Source organism: Chiloscyllium plagiosum, unplaced genomic scaffold, assembly GCF_037043375.1.
Source record: "Chiloscyllium plagiosum isolate Xiang-an unplaced genomic scaffold, Cpla_swu_hap1 HiC_scaffold_1, whole genome shotgun sequence".
Taxonomy (NCBI): domain Eukaryota; kingdom Metazoa; phylum Chordata; class Chondrichthyes; order Orectolobiformes; family Hemiscylliidae; genus Chiloscyllium; species Chiloscyllium plagiosum.
In genome coordinates this window covers 117,914,227-117,938,645 of record NW_028270139.1, presented here as the reverse complement: position 1 = coordinate 117,938,645, position 24,419 = coordinate 117,914,227, and the positions used below count along the sequence as shown (strand labels likewise).

At 40.5% G+C, this 24,419-nt stretch overlaps 1 protein-coding gene across 3 annotated transcripts in view; it reads right to left on the bottom strand.

The window, feature by feature from the left end:
- Positions 1 to 24,419, bottom strand: part of dnai1.2 (dynein, axonemal, intermediate chain 1, paralog 2) — a 294,979-nt gene that overhangs the window by 40,110 nt on the left and 230,450 nt on the right. For 2 of the 3 annotated variants that reach the window (XM_087990134.1, XM_043683992.2), the window contains one exon: positions 16,532 to 16,717. In XM_087990134.1, coding sequence (XP_087846260.1) covers positions 16,532 to 16,717 — 186 coding nt within the window. Of the gene's footprint in view, positions 1 to 12,184; positions 12,287 to 16,531; positions 16,718 to 24,419 lie in introns of all 3 variants that reach the window. The other variant, XR_015757982.1, reaches the window with a different exon arrangement.

The following is a 24,419-nucleotide window of genomic DNA, read 5'->3' as shown; positions in this document are numbered from 1 at the left end:
GACCTTTTGGAGGTTTATGAAATAATGAGGGGCATAGATAAGGTGGATAACAAGGGTTTTTTTCCTCAGGTAAGGGAATTCAAAACCAGATGGCATAGGTTTAAGGTGAAAGGGGAAAGATTTAAAAGAGAGCAGAGGAACTGTGTCATGCAGAGGTTGGTGCGCACATGGAATGAATTACAAGAGGAAGTGGTAGATGCAGGTACAATTACCAATATTTAAAAGACATTTGGACAGGTACATGAATAGGAAATGTTGACAGGGCTATAGGCCAAACACAGGGCAACTAGTTGGGGAAACCTGGTTGGCATGTGTGAAATGGACTGAAGCAACACTTTTATTTAAAAAAGGAAGGACCCAAAAAGTAACTGCAGGAAAATGTTAAAGCTTATTATAAAGGATGTAATAGCAGAGCATTTAGAAATATGAAAAATGATCAAGCAGATTTGATAACTCATGAAGAGATATTGAGTAAGTTAAATCTCTACTCATAGAGTCATAGATCTGTCCAGCATGGAAACAGACCCTTTAGTCCAACTCGTCCATGCCGACCAGATATCCTAAATTAATCTTGTCTGATTTGCCAGCATTTGGCCCAGATCCCTCTAAACCTTTCTGACTCATTTACCCATCAAATGCATTTTAAAGTTTGTTATTTTACCAACCTCCACCACTTCCTCTGGCAGCTCATTTGATACACCCATCACCTCGAAATTGACAAATTTATTAGAATTCTTTGAGGATGTAAAAAGCAGAATAAATACAGGGGAAGTAGTGGAACAAATATATTTGGATTTTCAGCGGAATTTGGTGAGGTATCACATATTAGGCTACTTAATAAGATCAGAGCCCATGTTGTTGGAGCTGAATATTATTTAAATGGAGAAAGACTGTAGAAAGTTACAGAACAGAGATTAAGGAGCCTTTGTCCATGATTCTCAAAATTCAAAATCTATCTCAACTTGATAACAGAGCCTCTACAGCAAAAAAATTCCATAGAGTAGAAATTCCTTCTTATCTTGAATTGGTAACACTTCACTCTGAGATTATTCCCTCTGGTCGTAGACTTGCCCACAAGGGAAAACAACTTTTCTGCATTTAGTCTGTCAGGACCTCTCAGAATTTTATATATTTCAATAAAACATGCCTTTCATTCTTCTAAACTTCAAATGGATGTTAGTTAGGCCTCTTTTGGAATACTGCATGCAATTCTGGTCACCCTGCTATTGGAAGGATGTTGTTAAACTTGAAAGGGTTCAGAAAAGATTTATAAGGATGTTGCCAGGGTTGGAGAGTTTGAGCTATAGGGAGAGGCTGAATAGGCTGGGGCTATTTTTCCTGGAGCGTCAGAGGCTGAGGGGTGATCTTAAAGAGGTTTATAAAATCATGAGGGGCATGGATAGGGCAAATAAGCAAGATCTTTTCCCTGGGATGGGAGGAGTCCAACACTAGAGGGAATAGTTTTAAGGTGAGAGAAGAAAGATTTAAAAGGGACCAAAACGGCAACACTTTCATGTCGGGGTGATGGGTGTATCAAATGAGCTGCCAGAGGAAGTGGTGGAGGCTGGTAAAATAACAAACTTTAAAATGCATTTGATGGGTAAATGAGTCAGAAAGGTTTAGAGGGATCTGGGCCAAATGCTGGCAAATCGGACAAGATTAATTTAGGATATCTGGTCGGCATGGACGAGTTGGACTAAAGGGTCTGTTTCCATGCTGGACAGATCTATGACTCTATGAGTAGAGACTTAACTTACTCAATATCTCTTCATGAGACAGTTTGTCCATACCCAGGATCAACCTAGTGAACCATCTCTGGGTTGCCTCCAATGCCAGTGTATCTTAAATATACAGACCAAAACTGTTCACAGTCTTCCTGGTGTGGTTTAAATGTCACGTTCTATATTTTGAACAAGACTTAGCTATTTTATACTCCATTCCCTTTGAAATGAAAGTCAACATTTCATTTGCCTTGACTATTACCTTTTTTTATTTATTCATTTGTGTCATGTGGGTATCGCTGGCTGACCAGCATTTATTGCTTGTCCTTGCTGAATTTGTAATCCTGTGTTTTGTAATGTATGCATGAAGGCTTCCAAATCCCTCTCTGATATAGCTTTCTGCAGTCTTTCCACATTGAAATAATATTCAGTCCTGTCTCGCCTGAAGACCTTGTATTCTGGAATATATTAAAGGTAGCACATTTCATGTGTGGGCACACTGAACTTGAAGACTGAACAGGCAGAAAGGGCATGGGTGGACAATAAGGATAGTAGAGGAAGGTAGGTAGTGCAGGAGACTCTGTGACCATCCTCTACTCTTCCTGCAATACTGCATAATCTCACATTGCCCTCACTATATTCTATTTGCCAAGTTTTTGCCAACTTGCTTAACTTCTGCAGAATCTTTGTGTCATCCCCACCACTTTCCTTCCCAACATATATAAAGCCATAGCTGGGGGATTCTGTGCAGTTCTGGAATCCACTTTATAGGAATCATATGGTAGCACCAGAGAGGGTGAAGATGAGATCCACTAGGATGTTCCTTGGGCTGGAGAGTTTTAATTATGTAGAGAGATTGGACAGACTGGGGATGTTTTCCTTAGACCAGAGGAGATGAGATTGAGATATATAAAATTGTGATAGGCCTAGATTGGCTAGACAGGAAAAAAACATTTTAATGATTGGGGGCATAGACTTAAAGTAGAGACAGAAAGTTTAGATGAAATGTGAGTCATGTCTTTATCACACAAATGGTGTTGGGAATCTGGAGTTCACTGCCTTGTGAGGGTGGTAGAGGTAGGAACCTCATAACACTTAAGAAGTATTTAGATGTACAATTGTGATGCCAAAGCATACAAGGCTATGGGTCAATTGCTGGAAAATTGGATCAGAATAGTTAATGGTTGCGTTTGACTGGCACAATGGGTTGAAGGGCTTTTTTCTGTATTATAGATCTCAATGACTAAATGATCTGTTTTGTGTCATCTGCAAACTTGGCTATAGTACATTCACTTTTTTATAATTGTGGCCTCAGCACTGATTCCTGTGACATTCCACAAAGTGCTCGCTCCCATCCTCAAAGTGCCCCTCTTAACCCAACTCACTGTCTTTTAGATTAGATTACCCACAGTGTGCAAACTGGCCCTTCGGCCCAACAAGTCCATACCGACCCGCCAAAGCACAACCCACCCAGACCCATTCCCCTACATTCTAAATTGTCTTCTAATTGTTATCCAATCCTCTATGTTAAGATACTATATTCAACATCCTGGGCTTTTATCTTATGTAGCCTAATTTTGTCAGGTGTGATTTCCCCTTCTGGAAGCAACACTGACTGTGTGTGATGAGATAGGGAGTCCCCAGTTTACAAACATTTTCAACTTACGAACACTCACACTTACGAATGCAATCTCATATGGGGTGGAATTTGAAAGATCCGGCGTGTGACCTTTTGCTGTACTTACATTTATATTGTCCTACATTGTGTTCTGTGTACAAACCAACTTGCGAGTGGACCCCAGAATGGAACCCGTTCGCAACTTGGGGACTGCCTATGTTATTTATTTCTAAATGCTCTGTTTTTACATCCTTTATAACAGAACTTAAGATCTTACCAATAAAAGATGTTAAGCTAAGAGGCCTACAGTTACCTGTTACAGATAGTAAGTTTATAGATGACACCAAAATTGGAGGTGCAGTGGGTAGCGAAGAAGGTTACCTCAGACTACAATGGGACTTTGATCAGATGGGCCAATGGACTGAGGAGCAGCAGATGGAGTTTAATTTAGATAAATGTGAGGTGCTGCATTTTGGAAAAGCAAATCAGAGCATGACTTATACTTTATGGTAAGGTGCTGGGGAGTGTTGCTGAACAAAGAGACCTTGGAGTGTAGGTTCATAGTTCCTTGAAAGTAGAGTCGCAGGTAGATAGGATAGTGAAGAAGGCGCTTGGTATGCTTTCCTTTAATGGTCAGAACATTGAGTACAGGAGTTGAGAGGTCCTGTTGCAGCTGTACAGGATATTATTTAGGCCACTTTTTGAATATTGTATGTAATTCTAGTCTCCTTCCTATTGAAAAGATGTTGTAAAATTTAAAAGTGTTCAGAAAAGATTTACAAGGATGTTGCCAGGGTTGGAGGATTTGAGTATAGGGAGAGGCTGAATAGGCTGAGGCTGTTTTCCCTGGAGCATCTGAAGCTGAGGAGTGACCTTATAGAAGTTTATAAAATCATGAGGGGCATAGATATGATAAATAGACAAGATCTTTGCCCTGAGATGGTGAAGTCTAGAACTGGAGGGCATTGGTTAGGGTGAGAGGAGAAAAAATTAAAACAGACCTAAGGGGCAACTTTTTTACACAGAGGGTGGTATGTGTATGGAATGAGCTGCCAGAGGAAGTGGTGGAGGCTGGTACAATTGCAACATTTAAAAGGCATCTGGATGGGTAAATCAATAGGAAGGGTTTAAAAGGATATGGGATAGAGTGGTGCTGGAAAAGCAACAGCAGTTCAGGCAGCATCCGAGGAGCAGGAAAATCGACGTTTCGGGCAAAAGCACTTCATCAGGAATACAGACAGAGTGCCTGAAGGGTGGAGAGATAAATGAGAGGAGGGTGGGAGTGGGGAGAAAGTAGCATTGAGCACAATAGGTGAGTGGGGGTGGGGATGAATTACCTTCCCCCACCCTCCTCTCTGACCTATCACCTTCATCCCCAACCCCCACTCACTTATTGTACTCTATGCAACTTTCTCCCCACCCCCACCCTCCTCTCATTTATCTCTCCACCTTTCAGGCACTCTGCCTCTATTCCTGTTGAAGGGCTTTTGCCCGAAATCGATTTTCCTGCTCCTCGGATGCTGCCTGAACTGCTGTGCTTTTCCAGCACCACTTTCATCCAGAATCTGGTTTCCAGCATCTGCAGTCATTGTTTTTACCTAGTTTAAAAGGAAATGGGCCAAGTGTGGCTATATTAGGTTAGGATATCTGGTCAGGATGGACAAGTTGGACTGAAGGATCTGTTTCCGTGCTGTACATCTCTATGACTCTATGTTTTGTTGCTGAATGATAGAATCATACAATATAGAAGGAGATCTTTGTCCTGCCATGCACTGCCAAAAGTATACCACTGCCTAAACTGGACAAACCTTCCTGCACTAGACACATACTATTCAAAGAAGCTTTTTGCTGTCCATCTTGATATCACTTGCCTCAAAGTTGCCTCAACGTTTATTTTTTCCCTTTTTTTTTGGTTGTCTTTCATTGGTTTTTAAAACTTTCTAAATCTTCTCACTGACCATTAATTTTTGTAAGATTTTTTCTTTCAAATCTCCGTGGAGCACAGCATTTTTTGGCAACAACAAGTTTCTTTCGCATGAGAAGAATATCCCCCTGTGTTTCCTCACATCTCCTAGCAGCACACCAAGAGATTTGCCACCAAAGCTGGAAACAGCCTTTGTCCATTCTAACTCCATTCTAAAAGTTTGTCACTTCTTGCTTTCAACTCCCAACTCCTTCAAATTGCAATTTTGGTTCGACACTTCAAGTAATCCATGTGAAATTGCAATCTACATGTCCTCATCATACCTAATGTCTTTCATTCCAGAAGTAAAATGATAAGGAAATGGCTATTGAACACTGCTTACAGACATGCTGAACTTAACCTTGGTTTTCCACATGATGCCACAACCCTCCAACTTATGCTTTGGATGGACTTTCTGGGTTTTTATGGAAATGAATTTTTCAGAATTCTGCTGATTGTGGATTTGGGTGGAGGACTGGAGAGTGATCATGATTTCCTGCTTATATTTGAGTTATTTTCCATGGAAATGCATAATCTTGTGGACCTGATGAGACCCCTAGCTGTTGGCTGGAGAACCCCTGAAAACCTCAAGTTAATTCTATTTGGGAGGGCCCAGTGCATCGTTTGAAAGCTGATCGTGTTTAATTCCAGAGTTAACCTCATTCATATAGCATAGCTTTTGTATCATCCCCAATGATGAATTTAATGGCAGGAGGTCATTTAATCAGGCAGAAGAGTCATAGCTGGGGAGTGAACTACCTTCTCACCTCCACCCCAATTAAGTTTGCAGCGGTAAGCCCCATGGATGATTTTCCCTCCCTGATGCCAATTGTGGCCCTTAAGTGATCAATGTACTAAAGCTAGTGTGATAATGTCTGGAATTGAAAAATGTCCTAACTGTGTGCAATAACGAATACTGACAAGAAAACGTCTCAGTTTAGGAGTTAGCCATTCAGAATTGGCGCAGTGTACAGGAAGATTCAGATTTCATTAAAAATGAGAAGATAATGTTTGTCTTTATGAAAATATTAAGCACATGCTGGGAGAATTATTTCATTCAAGATTCTTTTCTGTTAAAATAAAACCGGACCTCAGCTTAAAACAGAAACTCAAAACTGGACCTCGCACCTAAAATGCATTGTCTAACCTGAAATATTACTCCTTGTACATTGATTAAAATCTTTAATTATCGGGGAAAAAGACTTGAAAGGAATCTGGATTTTGTACTTTAATCAGCAGTCTACCTCCTAAATGATTAAAGGATTCAACAAAGGCAGCTAGTTTTAATGTTGTTGACGTTTCGCTTATAAATACTGTGTGTTATACCTCCCTATCATACCATGCCTGAGGAAGCAGCAGAGCTCCAAAAACTTGCAATTTCAAATAAACCTGTTCGACTATAACCTGGTGTTGTTTGATTTTTGGTCTTGTTCACCCCTGTCCAACTCCAGCATCTCCACATCGTAAACCATAATTGTATAGCTTACTTTGCACTTTCAATGAAAACACTTTGTTATTGAAACATGCTGGTCATTTATAGGTCATGGCATCTGCTGCAGAGCAATTTATTGACATCTTTCATCTGTTTTGCTATGTTTTTTGCCACTAAGTCAATATCAGACATATCCATGGTCACCTTTAAAAATATGTATTGGGTTTTCCTTTCACCTCTTTGACACCAGCTCCGTTCAGTGTCATACTAATCTATATCTCTCATGCTCATGCAAAATTTGTTTAGGTATCAGAAAAGAAAGATAGTAGTATCCTTGGGCACAATGGAAAAAATGGACACAGTTGCCATTCAAGCCAAGTTTTAATCTGTACTCATCATTTAGCTATGTGGGCCCTGATATTGATGAATCTGTACTGCACTACCTCCAAAGTTAAGGTGAAAAATTGAATGTAGCACTTGTGACAGAGTCTGACAAAGGCTCTATTGAAGGAAAAACAATCTCTGTAATGAGCCAGAGAGTCATAGAGCTGTACAGCATGGAAACAGACCCTTCAATTCACCTCGTTCATGCCGACCAGCTATCCTAAATTAACCTTGTCTCATTGGTCAGCATTTGGCCCACAGCCTTCTGAAAATTTCCTATTCATACACACATTCAGATGCCTCTTAAATGTTGTTATTGTACCTGCCTCCTCTGACAGCTCATTCCATACACGGACCACCCTCTCCATGAAAAAGCTGCCCCTTAAGTTCCTTTCAAATCATTTTCTCTCACCTTAAACCTATGGCCTCTGTTTTGGACTCCCCACCCTGGGGAAAAGATCATGGATATTCACCCTATCCATGCCCCTCATGATTTTATAAACCTCTGTAAGGTCACTTCTCAGGCTCCAATGTTCCAGGGAAAACAGTCCCAGTGTATTCAACCTCTCCCTATAGCCCAAACCCTCCAACCCTGGCAACATCCTTGTAAATCTTTTCTGAACACTTTTAAGTTTCACAACAACTTTCCAATAGCAGGAAGACCAGAATTGCACACAGTCCTCCAAAAATGGCTTAACCAATGTCCTGTACAGCAGCAACATGACCTCCGAACTCCTATATTCAATGCATTACCAATAAAGCCAAGCATACCAAATGCCTTCTTCACTATCCTATCTCCCTGTTACTCCAATTTCAAGGAACTATGGACCTGCACTCCAAGGTTTCTTTGTTCAGCAACACTTCCCATTAAGCGTAAAAGTCCTGCCCTGCTTTGCCTTTCCAAAATGTAGCACTTCACATTTATCTAAATTAAATCCAATCTGCCACTCCTCAGCCCATTGGCCCATCTGATTAAGATCCCATTATACTCTGAGATAACCTCTTCGCTGGCCACTACACCTCCAATTTTGGTGTCATCTGCAAACTTACTAACCATACCTTGTATGTTCATATTCAAATCATTTACATAAATGATTCAGCCACCTTGATATAAAATTCATTTTCAAAAGTAGTTAAGTGAACTTGGAATCCTGTATTTCTTGGCTTATCTACAATTTAGAAAATACTCATTTATTTTCTTCAGTTCAAAGCAGATGATCTCACACTTGCTGATATTAAACTTCAACTGTTATAGATTTTCCTAATTACATAATCTCTTGGTGTCCTTTGGAAGTTGCTCCTCCCATCTGCACTACTTTGTACTAAAATAGATTATCTGAAACTGAACATAATTTTTGATCAAGGTTCCATTCAACTGGAAGACAGCTTAATTTTCTTTATACCCCAGTCCCCTTGACAGAAAGGTCATATGCAATTAGCCTCTTTGATTGATTTTTTTTTCTTGAGTTTTCAGTTTCCTACTTACTTCTTTCTGGCATATTCAAACTCATTTAACTTACACAGGCAAGTATCTAGAGGGAACAATCCTATACAGAAAACTACTGTATATCAGGGGAGACAATTGGAACTTCTAAAGGTAACAAGTGATGTGGTGCAACAATGAGGCAATTACCATAGCATAAAACTGTAATGTCGTTTTTTTCTTGAATAAAATGGAGGCTGCAAAGGGGAACAACAACAACAATATTTCTAACAAAACAAATTAAAACATAAAAGCAAATAAGGGAACATGGATGCTATCAGATTGTAGCTTTGCCTGTCCTTTCATTTTCTTTTCCCCAAAATAAGTTAATCTGATTTTTGTTGTTAATCTGATCTGACATTATCATTTATCTCTACATAGATTGAGTATACTGCAGTCCTTTTTCACAGATAAAATAAATTTTCATTACAAAATCTCTTTTAAATCTTTCCCCTCTTACCTTCAACCTGTACCCTCTAGTTTTGGACTGCCTAGTTCAGAGAGAAGACCTTGATTATTCACCCTATCCATACCCGACATGATTTTATAAACTTCTATAAGGTCACCTGCAGCCTCCGACACTCCAGTGAAAACAGCTCCAGCCTACTCAGCCTCTCCTTATAGGTCAAACCCTCCAACCCTGGCAACATCCTTGTAAATCTTTTCTGAACCCTTTCAAGTTTCACAACATCCTTTCCACAGTAAGCAGACTAAAATTGAATGTAGTATTCCAAAAGTGGCCTAACCCATATACTGTACAGCAGCAACATGACCTTCCAACTCCTATATTCAATTCATTGACCAATAAAGGCAAGTGTACCCCAAATGCCTTCTTCAAAATCCTATTTATCTGCGACTACACTTTGAAGGAACTATGAACCTGCACCCAAAGGTCCTTTCTATTAACTGTGTGAATCCTGCTCTGATTTGCCTTACCAAAATGCAGCACTTCACATTTGTCTAAATTAAACTCTATCTGCCACTCCTCGGCCCATTGGCCCATCTGATAAAGGTCCCATTGTACTCTGAGCTAACCTCTTTCGCTGTTCACTACACTACCCAACTTTGGTGATAGCTGCAAACTTACTAACCATATCTCCTAAATTCACAATCAAATTATTTATATAAATGACAAAAAGCAGTGGAATCAACACCAATCCTTGCAGCACACTGCTCGTCCCAGTCCGAAAAGCAACTTTCCACCACCACCTTTGTGCCAATTTTGTGTCAAAATGGCTTGTTTTCTCTGTATTCCATACGATCTGACCTTGCTAACTAGTTTACCATGCAGAACCTTACTAAAATCCAAATAGACAATGTTCATCGCTCTGCCTTCATCAATCCTCTTTATCACTTCTTCAAAAAACTCAATTAGGTTAGTAAGACATGATTTCCCACACATAAGGCCATGTCGATAATCCCTAATCAATCCTAGCCTTTCCAAATACATGCAAATCCTGTCCCTCAGAATTCCCTCCAACAACTTACCCACCACTGACATCAGGCTCACCAGTCTATAGTTTCCTGGCTTTTCCTTACTACCTTTCTTAAATAATGGCACCACATTAGCCAACCTCCAGTCTTTCGGCACCTCCCCTGTGGCTATTGATGATGTAAATATCTCAGCATTCCTTTGTTTCATCAAAAACAAATATAATTCACTGACATTCCAGACAAAATAGGTCAATTCAGATAAAAGGGAACCTAGCATCAGTTGATAATGTTGTAAAAATAGTAAAAATACAGAACAAGAATGACTGCATAATTGTGAACTCATCCAGTAATTTGGCACATTTACAACTTAGACTCAAGCTCCTGAAACATACCAAAATACAGACAAGAACATCAGTTGTATTAGCAGACATTAAAAACAAGTAGATTGCTTTTGATGATGCAGTGCATATTGAAACTGCTTGAACTGCCACTGACAGAAAACCATTGAGAAACAACAAAAATAACTTTAAAATGTAGTTAAATTTATTCAAGAATTCACAGTGCAAAGATTCCTCTTTTGTGCTGGGAAGCGATTAATTGCCATGGTGAAGAGCCTAGGAGAAAACCAGGCAGGATGGATTGGTCTTTTGTACAAAGCCTACAAGGTATCCAAGCACTAATCTAAAGAACAGAAATTCTTCTGAACAGTTTAAGATCACAATTATTGTACCTTATGTTCCGTTGTGTAATTGTGTATGTTGGACTGTCATTTTGAGAGACCGATCACAAAATGTAATGATGATGTCATTGGCCAGTTTGGCTAGGAAACTGCTTAGTCTATGTTCTTTTCTGTATTTTGGTATGTTTCAGGAGCTTGAGTCTAAGTTGTAAATGTGCCTTGCTGCCTGTAGAGTGAACATCTCCATAATAAAGCTCCGGCTGTTTAACATGTGGCCTCCTTGGAACTGAACACAGGTAAAGATCTGGTAATGAGGATCAAAAGTGCTTTGAGATTCATTTGATTCACTGAAAATAAATTGTGGTCCTCTTTGCAGATCTCGGAAGTACTTCAACAGAAAAAAGAAAGGAAATCAAAAGATGCCATCGCTGCACTGGAAAGAAGTGAACTCGCCATGTGCTCCATGCTGATGGAAGACTATGAATAATGAGTTCTTACATGAAGGGAAATGTTTTTAGTTAGAGAAAGAAACAGGAAGCCAGGAAATGCCTTGTTTTACATGGGAAAAGGTGATGTAGTGCCAAAAGTTGAATTGTTGTACATTGTGCTGTTTAGACATTTTCCATTAAAAAAAAAGAAAATTTTAGCACCATGTGACTGTATGGTGAAAACACAGATAGCTGGAAATCCTACACAAAGAGTTTCAATTATTTTGTTTTAGCTAATAAAGTATATATTGTCCTTCCTGCATTCCTGAGTATTGTGTAGGAATATCTTTTCACCTCCTGAGGAGTCCGTTATGGCCAGAGAAGTTGCGTTCCAAAACATATGAAGAAATAGTAGGAATTGTATGAACTATTTTTCACCAAAACCATTGATGATTGCTGAAAGATTCAGATTCCACAAGCACAACCAGAATGATTGTGAATCTATCTCCCACTTTATAGCAATTTTAAAGAAGTTAGTGTAATCTTGCTAATTTGGAGATAATTTAAATGACACTATCAGAGACAGATAAGCTGTGCAGTTTAAGACGAGAAATAGTCCATATTAGAAACATAATTTCAGATTTTATTAAATTCAAATTCCATTATCATTGGAACTATTGTTGCAGGATTCAAACCCAGGCTCCCAGGACATTACCTTTGCTTCTGGATTAACAGTCCAGTGACAATACCACTAGGCCATCACCTCCCCTGATAGAAAGGGACCAAGACTTTAAGAAGAAACTGGAAATAACAGTCTTGATGGAATAAGCAGCAAAGGAAGCTCAACAGCTAAGCATGAGTATGAGTACACAAATTGGAGGCTGACAGAGTTCACTAAATGGGAGCTGAGAGATAAGCATCGACACAGACACAAAACTGCCATCATGTTTGAGAAAGAGACATGAAAAACGAATAGTAAGTACAGAAACCGAAGAGTAAGATCTAAATGATTGAAAAGGACATGAAGAAAGCCCAGACTTACAATTCAAACAGAAGCTGTTATTAAGCATATTGGCCATTGCTGGCGACACCAACTGGGTCACTCCCTTGCTGAATGGCAAGCTGGTAAGAATGGAGGTGGACACTGGAACAGAGGAATTATTGATACTTGATAATGTGTGGCAGAAGCAGCGAGTCACATTGTACTGCAATCCACAAAAGTTGTTCTAAGAACATTTATAGGCAAAGTGATTCATGTAAATGTGCAGTCTCAAGACTTGGCCTTGTACCTTACCAAAAAAATTTTAGACCATAATATATAGGAACAGAATTAGTCCATTCAACCCACTGAATCTGCTCCACCATTTGATAATGACTGATATGTTTCTTAACTCCATTCTCCTGTCTTCTCCTTGTAACCTTTGATCCCCTTACTAATCAAGAATCTAACTATCTCTGTCTTAAATAGACTTAATGATTCGACCTCCATGGCCCTCTGCGGGCAATGAGAGTCACAGGGTAACCACCCAGTGGATGAAGAAATTCTTCCTCATTTCAGTTCTGAATGTGCTATGGATCAGATGTTAAGTGGATTGGAAGAGGTCCAGTGTTACTTAGATGATATTTTAATCATGGGGTGAAGAGAAGCTAAAAGTCTTTGCATCAAGATCATTAAACAGAGCAGAAATGAACTATGTACAAATAGAGAAAGAAGCCCTAGAAATTTTGTTTGCCATGAGACAATTTCACCAATATCTGTCTGGCCGGTAATTAACCCTAGTAACAGACCACAGACCATTGTTCACACCATTGGTCCTCATACAGGGCCACCTTCTCTCACAGAAAGCCATATGCTGAGTTGGGTGATGTAGCTATCAGTTTTGAAAAGTGTGGTGCTGGAAAAACACAGCAGGCCAGGCAGCATCCGGGGAGCAGGAGAATTGACGTTTTGGGCATAAGCCCTTCTTCAGGAAGGTTTATGCCCGAAACGTCGATTCTCCTGCTCCTCAGATGCTACCTGGCCTGCTGTGTTTTTCCAGCACCACACTTTTCAGGTCTCCAGCATCTGCAGTCCTCACTTTCTCCTCCCTGATGTAGCTATCAGCCCATTTATACAATTAGGTATTGTCAATTCAACTTATTTGGGAATGCTGATGGGCTGCTTAGATTACCTTTGCTCAATGAGTGGGCTACAAACCGTTCTTAAGTAGAAATGTTCTACCTTAAGCAAAGTAGAGAACACTCAGTAATGGCAGAACATGTTAAGAAGTACATTAGAAATTATCCAAAGTGATGGATGTGATACTACTTGGCAAGATCACAGTAATAACCTCAGAACTGAAGCCATATGTCAAATGGAAGCTAGACCTACGAGAAGTATTCATATGAGCAGATGTCTCTTCTGGCAAATGAGGGTCATCATTCCACCTCAGCTAAGGAAATGTGTATTAAATCAACTACGCAAAGGTCACTGTGGCATTGTCAGAATGAAGGAGATAGCCAGAAGCTACTTTTGATAGCCAGGGCTCAACTCCAAAATTGAGGAGAAGGTGGGAATATGTGCAGCTTGCTCTAACCTACCTCTATTTGTGTCAATATACCAATGGGAATGGCCAGAAAGGCCATAGCAAAGAATCATTATTGACTAAGCTGGACCTTTTGAAGGGTGAATGTTTTTCTCAGTGGTTAATGTTCATACTAAATGGTTTGAAGTTTGTATCATAAAGACGACATCTCCAGAGAAAATCATTGAAACATTGGAGAGGTGACCTTTGTGAGGTTTGGTTATCCAGAACAACTTGTTAGTGTCAACGATCCATTACATATCATATGAATCCCAGAATGGAATCCTGCTTCCAAATTTCTTTGTGTGTGCCAAGTATGACTCCAACCATCACAGAGTTTATCCCCAATTCCATTGACTCTAGTTTTTCTATGGCTCATTCATGTCACACTTCGTTAAATATGACTTTGAGGTCAATGGCTAAAAATTCTCATCTAACTTTTTATCCATATTTCAACTGAGGCTGCAGTAAGGTCACAAGCTCATTGGTCCTGAGACTCACCTCACACACAGGCGAGGGGAGTGGTTGAGAAGGAGAATGCTTCATGGTAACCTCAGGTGGTGGAGGAATTGAAACATTATTCTGCATCACAAGCCGATCATCCAGTCAAATGAGCTAAACGACCCCACTTCTTGATAATACTGTTCATTAGGCCTTCCATCACTTTACTGAAAATCAAGAGTAGACTGGGGTGGTAATTGGCCTGATTGCGTTTGTCCCACTTTTTGTGTACAGAACATACTTGGGCAATATTCCACATTGTTGGGTAGATGCCAGTGTTCTAACTATACGGTAACAAATTGACTAGTGGTGTGGCAGGTTCTGGAGCACGTGTCTTCAGTACTAGTGCTGGAAGGTTGTCAAGACCCATAGCCTTTGCCACATTTAGTGCCTCCAACCATCCCTTGAGATCACGTGGAGTGAATTGATTGGCTGAAGACTAGCATCTGTGATGCTGGAGAATTCTGGAGGAGGTCAAGATTGACCATCCACTTGGCACTTCTGGCTGAAGATGGTTCCAAATGCTTCAGCCTTATCTTTGCACTGATGTACTGGGCTCTTCCAACATCAAGGATCAAGATATTTATGAGCCTCTTCCTCCAGAGATTTGGTTGGTTGTCCACCACACTGACGTCTGGATGTAGCAGGACTGCAGAGCTTACGTCCGATCTATTGTAAAATTTATTAGCTCTATCACTTGCTGCCTGGCACTCAAGTAGTCCTGTTTTGTAGCATCACCAAGTTGATACCTCATTTTTAGGCATGGATGGTGCTGCTCCTGGCATGGCCTCCTATACTCCCCATTGAAGCAGGGAGTTGGTCCCCTGGCTGTATGGTATTGGCAGAGTGGGGGAATATGTTGATCCATGAGATTGCAGATTGTATTGGAGTACAATTCTGCTGCGGATGGTGCACAGTGCCTCATGGATGCTCACTCCTGAATTGCTAGATCTGCCTGAAGTGTGTCCCACTATCAGTTAGCACACTGACAGTACCACATAACACAGTGTAAGGTATTATCAATGTGACGGGATGTCATTTCCATATGGACTGTGTGGTGGTCACTCTCACTGACAATGCCAAGGACTGATTCCTCTGCAGCAGGCAGATTGGTAAGGATGAAATCTAGTATGTTCTTCCTTCTTCTGGTTCTTCACTATCTGCCTCAGACTTGCAGCTGTGTCCTTTAGTACTTGATCAGCTCTGTCATTAATGTTTCTGGTGAACCACTCTTGATGTGGACATTGAAATCCCCCACCCAGAGTACTTTCTGCTCCCTTGCCATTCTCGGTGCTTACGTCAAGAGAATGATACATCGTAGTCAGTAGGTGGCACCCTAGCCAATGTCTAACCTAATGCTATGGGACTTCATTAGATCTTGAGTTAATGTTGAGGACTCCCAGGACAAATCCTTCCTGACTATATATCATTACGCTACCACACCTGTTGGGTCTGTCCTGCTAGTGGAACAGGACCGATCCAAGGATGGTGATGGTGATGCCTGGAATATTTTTCTGTAAGGTGTGATTCTATGAGTATGATTGGTGCATGACTAGTCTGTGAGATATCTCTCTCAATTTTAGCACTAGTCATCACATGTTAGTAAGGGAGGACTTTACAGGGTTGACGAGCTGATTTTTTGCTGTTGTCATTTCTAGTGCCTAGGTCTATCCAGTTTAATTTCTCTTGTGAGACTCTGTAGCGATTGTTAAAATTGAATGGCTTGTGGTCTGAAATCATATGTAGGCTAGGTGAGGATGGCATATTTCCTTTGCTGAAGGACATTAGTGAATTAGATTGAGTTTTCTCCTGACAATTGACTGAGGTTGCATCATTAGATTTTTTTATCCAGATTTTTTCTGAGTTCAAATCCTACCATCTGCCATGGTGGGATTCTCACCAGGTTGCCAGGACATTACCTGAGTTTCTGCATTAACAGAACAGTGATAATATCACAAAGCTATCACCTTCTGTTTTTTTATAAAGACAGATGCAATATATTTAACCAAGGCCACAACTCTGTTCATTTGCCAAAGATCTCCCCTCACTTACATCAAAACAGGGCTGTTACTGAGTCTTGCACACATTTTATGAGGCGGTTCTCTATTGTGCTATTCGACATTGTGTGTATTTAGTGCTCCTCAATATGAGAAGCTAGCTCTTAATGTACAGCACTTCTATGATGTCAAAATATGCCTTATTCATACTGCATGCTTAACATTTATTAATGTTAATACCTTGCAAAAATAACAAATTTAATATATTCTAGACTAAAATTGGCATTCTCCTGCACGTTTAAGTACAACTTTAAGAAACTTTCTTACCTTAGGTTGTTTGCGAAGGTTTGGAGAGAGTTTTAAGATTGATACACCACCACGTTCATCTCCTACCATTATAATAGGGTAGGTTGGATTGAATGCAATATGTGTGAGTTTATTTCGTTTCTTGTTCACAATAGTTTGCTCGCAGATCGGTTCATATTTATTAACATTCAAATCAAAAACGTGAACCTGGTAAATTGAAAAAAAGTTGAAAAATTAACTTTGACTATAAGGCAGAACCTTTTCCTCCATAAAAATTAATATTTATTGAGGTATTCAATTGAGATTTTGGCTAAGGACTGGTATATGAACTGTGAAGATTAAATGAGAAGGTGGGAGAAGATTATAAAATTACAATTTTTCTTCATTAATGATTTGGATATAAGTATTGGACACACCAAAATAGGTGGTGCAGTATACAGTGAAGAGGATTATCTCAGAGTACAATGGAATCAGATGGGCCAATAGGCCGAAGAATGGTAGATGGAGTTTAATTTAGATAAATGTGAGGTTTTGGTAAGGCAAACCAGAGCAGGACTTACACAGTTAATGGCAGGGCCTTGGGGAATGTTTACATATAATGAGACTAGATTTGTTTAGATGAATATGTAAATGTTAATCTTCAAAATCATTAAGTGTAGCACAGAATCATGGAATAGTCACAGTGGAGGACCTAGAGGTGTACTGAACATTATGAGGGATCAGCATAGGCATTTTTAAGGTCTTGGGCACTTTAGATTTTATATGTTTGATATATATAAGTATTTTTAACTTTTTCCATTTTAACATTATTTTCTGTAGGCAATGAAGGATAGTTTATTTTATACATATAACATGTTATTGAAGCATCCTTGTCGAAGCTTAATGTTATGAAGGTCATATATGAGGTATACAGAGTGAGTTGGCTAATAGATTTATACAAGTTATTACACAATAGAACAGATAAGAGACTGTCAGGAAAGGTAAGAAGGTAATTCAAAGTTCTCTAGATGGCTATTCCTCTATCAAATAGATACTCCGTTTTTGGAACTGTTGAAAGAGATAGTCTCACTGAGGAAAATAGAAGGGCTAGTCAGATTTGGGACACTTGTAATGATTCTTGTGTTAGGCAGCATTTGACAAGATTTAATGGAATTATTTTTATCCGAGACTCTCCTGTTAGGGGCAAATTTAGGATGGTTTGTTGCTTTCCTGGTGCAAGGATTAAAGACATCTCTAAACGTTTCAAGTATATTGTTAAAGGTGAGATTGAGAAGCCAAAAATTAATGTACACATTGGAAGAAATGTGTTCAAGAAAAATTTTCTTGATCAATAGGTGGATGCTCCTACTGTTGTGTTACCATAGTCTTACCAGACCATAGGGGCTGCTCCCTTACTAGAAAGAAGCAACTGGTGGTGATTTAACCTGAGGGCCACCAGACCTCAGGTGAGGGAAGAGAAGGTGAAAAGAAGAGTCCTTCATGGTAACCTCAAACCAGTAATGGGAATTGAACCTATGCTGTTAGCATCACACTGCTCTGTAAATCAACGATTCAGCCAACTGAGCTTGTGCGGCACTCTAGGACAAGAGGTCATAATCTTAGGATAAAGGGTGGCAAATTTAAAAGAGTTGAGGAGAAACATGTCCCAAAGGGTGTGAATCTGTGGAATGTGCTATCCCAAAGTGTGGTGGATGCTTGGACAGTGAGTAAATTTAAGAAAGAGTTAGACAGATTATAATTGATAATGGTTTGAAGGGTTATGGGGAGAAGGCAGAAAAACAAGGGCGAGAAGCATTTCAGCCACGATCGAATGGTGGAACAGTCTCAATGGCTAGATGGCTTAATTCTACCCCAATATCTTATGAATTTATCATCGCTGGACTGTTAATCCAGAGACTGAGATAATGTTCTGGGGACCTGTGTTTGAATCCCGCCATGACAGATGGTGGAATTTGAATTAAATAAATATCTGGAATTAAGAAATCCATTTCAAATCCATTGTAAATCCATTGCAATTGTTGGAAAAACCCATCTAGTTCACTAATGTCTTTTAGGGAAGGAAATCTATCATCTTTACCTGGTTCAGCCGACATGTGATTCCAGACACACAGCAAAGTAGTTGACTCTCAACTACCCTCTTGGCAATTAGGGAGGGGCATTAAATTCTGCCTAGCCATGGATGCCGTCATCACATGAATGAATAAAGAAAAGAAAGTACGAAAAAAAGGTGGATAAATCTCCAGGATCTGATCTAATGTATCCCAGAACATTAGGGAAAGTAAGGGAGGAAATTATGAGAGTCCTTGCAGAAATATTTGCATCATCTTTAATTATAGGTGAGGTGCCTGATGACTGGATGGTGGCTAATGTTGTACCTTCATTTAAGAAAGGTTGCAAGGAGAAACCAGAAAACTATAGACCTGTGAGTCTGACTTTGATTATGGGTAAATTGTTAGAGGTGATTATAAAAGATAAGATTTATGGACATTTATAGAGGCAAAAATTGATTAGAGATAGTCAGAAAGAAAACCAGAAGTTTCTGGAAAAGCTCAACAGCTTTGGCAGCATTTGTGAAGAAAAATCAAAGTTAACATTTCAGGTCCGGTCACCCTTCCTCAGAACTGATGGTATTTAGAAAAATGTTGGTTTATATGCAGAAGATAGGTTGGGGGTTAGGGAGTAAGGAGTAAATGATAGGTAGGGTTAGAGCCCAAAGAGAGAGAAAAACAGTTGGACAAAAGAGTCGATTATGATCTGGCTGGGAGGGTGAATAGCTGTTAATATTAGTTTCTAACAATGGGTAGTGTGTAATGGCAGACTACATGATAACAAGGCCTGGTGTACATGATAGGGGGCTACAAAATGGGGAGCACAGGCCCGAAAATTATTGAACTCGATATTGAGTCCAGAGAGCTGCAGGGTCCTCAAGTGAAAAAGAAGGTGTTGTTTTTCCAGCCTGAACTGAGCTTCGTTGTAGGTCTGCGGCAAGCCTGAGACAGAGATGTTGGCCAGGAAACAAGGTGGTGTGTTAAAAAGCAAATGGACAGTCAGCATGGTTTTGTGTGAGGAAAATCACATCTCATAAAGTCAAAAAAATCTACAGCACAGGAACAGACCCTTCGGTCCAACTCATCCATGCCGACCAGATATCCTAACCTAATTTAATCCCATTTGCCAGCACTGGCCAGTATCCCTCTTAAACCCTTTCTATTCATATTCCCATCCAGATGCCTTTTAAATGTTGTAATTGTACCAGCCTCCACCACTTCCTCTGGCAGCTCATTCCATACACGCACCACCCTTTGTGTGAAAAGGGACCCTTAGATCCCTTTTATATCTTTCCCCTCTCACCCTAAACCTATGCCCTCTAGTTCTGGACTCATCCACCTCTTGTTTATTTACCCTATTCATACTCCTCATGATTTTATAAACCTCTATAAGGTCACTCCTCAGCCTCCGACTCTCCAGGGAAAACAGCCCCAGCCTGTTCAGCCTCTCCCTATAACTGAAATCCTTGTTAATCTTTTCTGAACCATTTCAAGTTTCACAATAACCTTCCGATAGGAGGGAGCCCAGAACTGCACACAATATTCCAAAAGGGGCCTAACCAATGTCCTATACAGCCACAACATGACCTCCTATACTCCTATACTCTGAACAATAAATGAAAGCATATTGATTGAGTTTTTTGAGCAAGTTACCAAAAGGATTGATAATGGCAAAGCAGTAGACGTTGCATATTTGGATTTTAGTAAAGCCTTTGATAAGGTTACACAGGGTAGACTAATTAGTAAAGTTAGGTCACATGGGATTCAGGGTGAGATTGCCAATTGGATACATAATTGACTTGACAGCAGGAGACAGACAGTAATGGTGGATGGTTGCTTTTTGGACTGGACCATGGTCTTTCACAGGGATTGGTTCTGGGTCCTCTTTTGTTTGTCATTCATATAAATTATTTGCATGAGAATATAGAAGGCTTGGTAAGTAAGTTTGTGGATGGCACCAAAATTGGTGGCATAGTAGATAGTGAAGAAGGTTATCTAAAATTACAAAGGGATCTTGATCAAATGAGTCAATGGGCTGAAAAATTTCAGATGGAGTTCAATCCGGATAAATGTGAAATATTGCATTTTGGTATAACAAATGAGGGGTTATACAATTAATGGTAGGGCCTTGGGTAATGTTGGAGAACAGGACCTTTTGGGATGCAGCTACATAATTCTTTGAAGTTTGCATTACGTATAGACAGAGTGCCTTCATTGTTCAGTCTTTTTAGTAGGAGTTGGGAAGTCATGTTGCGATTGTACAGGACAATAGTGAGGCCTCTTCTGGAATACTGTATCCAGTTCAGGTTGTCCAGTTTCTCGGAAAGATGTTATCAAGTTGGAGAGGGTTCACAAGAGATTTACCAGGATGTTACATGGTATGAAAGGTTTGAGTTATAAAGAAAGGCCAGGCCTTTTTTCACTGGAGTGTCAAGAGTTTGAGAGATGGCCTGATTGTTTTATAAAATTCTATGAAAAATATAGATAGAGTTGATTGCAATTGTCTTTCCCTCAAGATGGGAATTTCAAGATTAGGGAGCACATTTCTGGGTGAGAGGTGAGAGATTTAAAAAAAGACATAAGAGACAAATTTTTAACACAGAGGGTGGTTCGCGTGTGGAATGAGCTTCCTGAAGAAGTGGTGGATGTAGCTACAATTACAACTTTTAAAAGACATTTGGATAGATACGTGAATAGGAAAGGTTTGGAGGGATATGGACCAGGGACAGGTAGGTGGGGCTAGTTTAATTTGGGATTAAGCTTGGCATGGACTGGTTGTACCAAAGGGTCTGTTTCTGTTCTGTATGACTCTTTGATAAAACATTAACATTCATAGATATGTCCTGTCCTATCAGCAGGACAGATCAAATAGAGGAGGTGGCAGAGTAGACTACAGTCAGGAGGGAGTTACACCGGGAGTCCACCTACTCCAGATCTCATGATTTATCGTAATCAAAAATGGGAAAGGGATCCTCCTGTTGATTGTTACGTATCATCCTCCCTTAGCCGATGACTCAGTACTCCTTCATGTTGAAAACCACTTACAGGAATGGCTGAGGTTGACAAGGGCACAAAATGTTGTCTGGGTGGGAATTTCAATGTACAAGAGTGGCTTGGGAGCAGGACTATTAATCAAGCTGGTTGGGTCCTAATGAAGATAGCTGCTAGACTGGATCTGTGGCAAATGGTGAGTGAATCAGCAAGAGAGAGAAACATACTTGACCTCATCCTTACTAATTTGCCGGCTGCAGATGCATCTGTCCACGACAGTATCCATAACAGTGATCACCACACAGTCCTTGTAGAGACAAAGTCTCACCTTCAAACTGAGAACGGCGTTCATTGTATTGTATTGCACTATCACCATGTTAAATGGGACAAACTTCGTATAGATCTAACAACTCAAGACTGGGCACCCATGAGATGCTGTGGGCTATGAACAGCAGCAAAATCATATTCCAACACAACCTGCAACTTCAACCTGCACCATTTGCAACTCCTCACAAGCAATCCATGTTCAAATGCAACAAAACCTGGACAATATCCAGACTTGGCAAATATCATATGTGCCACATAAGTACAAGGCAACGGCCATCTCCAATAACAATTGAACCAATGCCCTTTGATATCTAATGATGTTACATCTGGCATATCTCCCTATAAACCACTATCATCAACCCAGGAGATCAAACCTATTCGAAGGACTGTGTAGAAGGGCATGCCAGGAACAGCACCAGGCATACCTAAAAATGAGGTTCAACTTGTTGAAACTACCAAGCAGGACTACTTGCACGTTTAAACAGCATAGCAGCAAGTGATAGACAGAGCGAAACCATTCCACAACCAATGGATCAGATCTAAACTCTGCAGGCCTGCCATATCTGGTTGTCAATGGTGGTGGACAACTCCCTGAAGCAGGAGACTCCACAAATATCCTATCCTCAATGTCCTCAATGATGGAAGAGCTGAGTACATCAGTGCAAAAGTTAACACTAAAGCATTCACAGTTATCTTCAGCAAGAAGTGCAAAGGGATGATCCACTGTGGCCTCCTTCAGTGGTTCCTAGCATCACTAATGCCAGTTTTCAGCCAATTTGATGTCAAGAAATAGATGTTGGGTTTGGATACTGCAAATACCATAGTTCCTGACAACATTCTGGCAATAGTACTGAGGACCGGTACTCTAGAAATTACTGCTCCACTCGCCATAGATTAATAAAGCACCATTCTGTTCTAGTACAATTACAACACTGGCATCTCCCTGACAATGTGGAAAATTGCCCTGTATGCTCTGTATACAAGAAGGAAGACAAATCCAACCCAGCTAATGTTTGCTCCATTAGTCCATTGTCAATCATCAGTGAAGCAATGGCCGGTGTAATCAACAGTGCTTTCACACAGCACCTGCTTACCACCAACCTGATCACCGACGCCCAGTTTGTGTTCGACTAAGGCATCTCAGTTCCTGACCTCATCACAGTCTTGGTTCAAACGTAAAGAAAAGAACTGAATTCCAGAGGTGGAGTGAGAGTGACAGCCCTTGACATCAAGGCTGCATTTGACTGAGTGTAGCATCAAGGAGCCCTAGGAAAACTGAAATGAATGGGACTGGGGGCAAATTCTCCACTGGTTGGATTCATACCCGGGAATCTGGATATGCTCGTTGAAGGTCAGTCATCTCAGCTTTAAGATATCTCTGCAGGAGGTCTTCAGGGTAGTGTCCTTGGCCCAACCATTTTCAGCTGTTTCATGAAATGACCTTCCCTTCATCATAAGATCAGAAGTGAGATTGTCCGCTAATGATTGCACGAAGGTCAGTACCATTTGCAACTCATAGTATCACAGAATCCTGACAGTGCAAAAAACCCATTCAGCCATAATATCTGCACAGATCCTCTGAAAAGCATCAAACCCAGACCTAAGCCCCCCACCTTATCACTTTTAACCCTGCAATTACCACTGCTAATCCACCTAACTTGCATATCTTTACAGTGTGGGAGGAAACCAGAGCATCCAGCACAAACCCACACAGACACAGGGAAAGGTTGGCAAACTCCATACAGACAGACAGTCACCCAAGGCTGTAATTGAACCCTGAAGCTGTAAGGCAGCAATGCTAGCCACTATACCACTGAGCTGCCATCACTGAGATATTGAAATGTTCAAATGCAACAAAACCTGGACAATATCCAGACTTGAGCTGACAAGTGGCAAGTAACATTTGTGCCACACAAATATAAGGCAATGACCATCACCAATAAGAGACAATTGAACCACCAAGCCTTGATATTCAATGATTTGCCATCACTATCAACATCCTGGGAGGTACCATTCACCAGAAAATCAACTGGACTCGTGATGTAAATACAGTAGTGACACGAGCAGATCAGAGCCTAGGAATACTGCAGTGAATAACTCACCTCCTGAATCCCAAAGTCTGTCCACCATTTACAAGGCACCAGTCAGCAGAGAGATGAAATACTCTCCACTTGCCTGATGAAAACAGGCTGAAAGGGCTGAATGGCTTATTCTGCTCCTATTTTCTATGAGTCTATGTTTAATAAGTGCTTGATGTTCACTTAATTTCATCAGGCTTCTCCCACAGATGGAACATACGGATTCTAAGATTCTCCAAACGGCGAGCAAGGGACCTGTAATGCACATTAAGGCAGCAGTGATTAGCACTGCTGCCTCACAGCGCTAGAGACCTGGGTTCAATTCCCACTTCAGGCAACTGTCTGTGTGGAGTTTGCACATTCTCCCCGAGTCTGCGTGGGTTTCCTCTGGGTGCTCTGGTTTCCTCCCACAGTCCAAAAATGTGCAGGTTAGGTGAATTGGCCATGCTAAATTGTCCGTAGTGT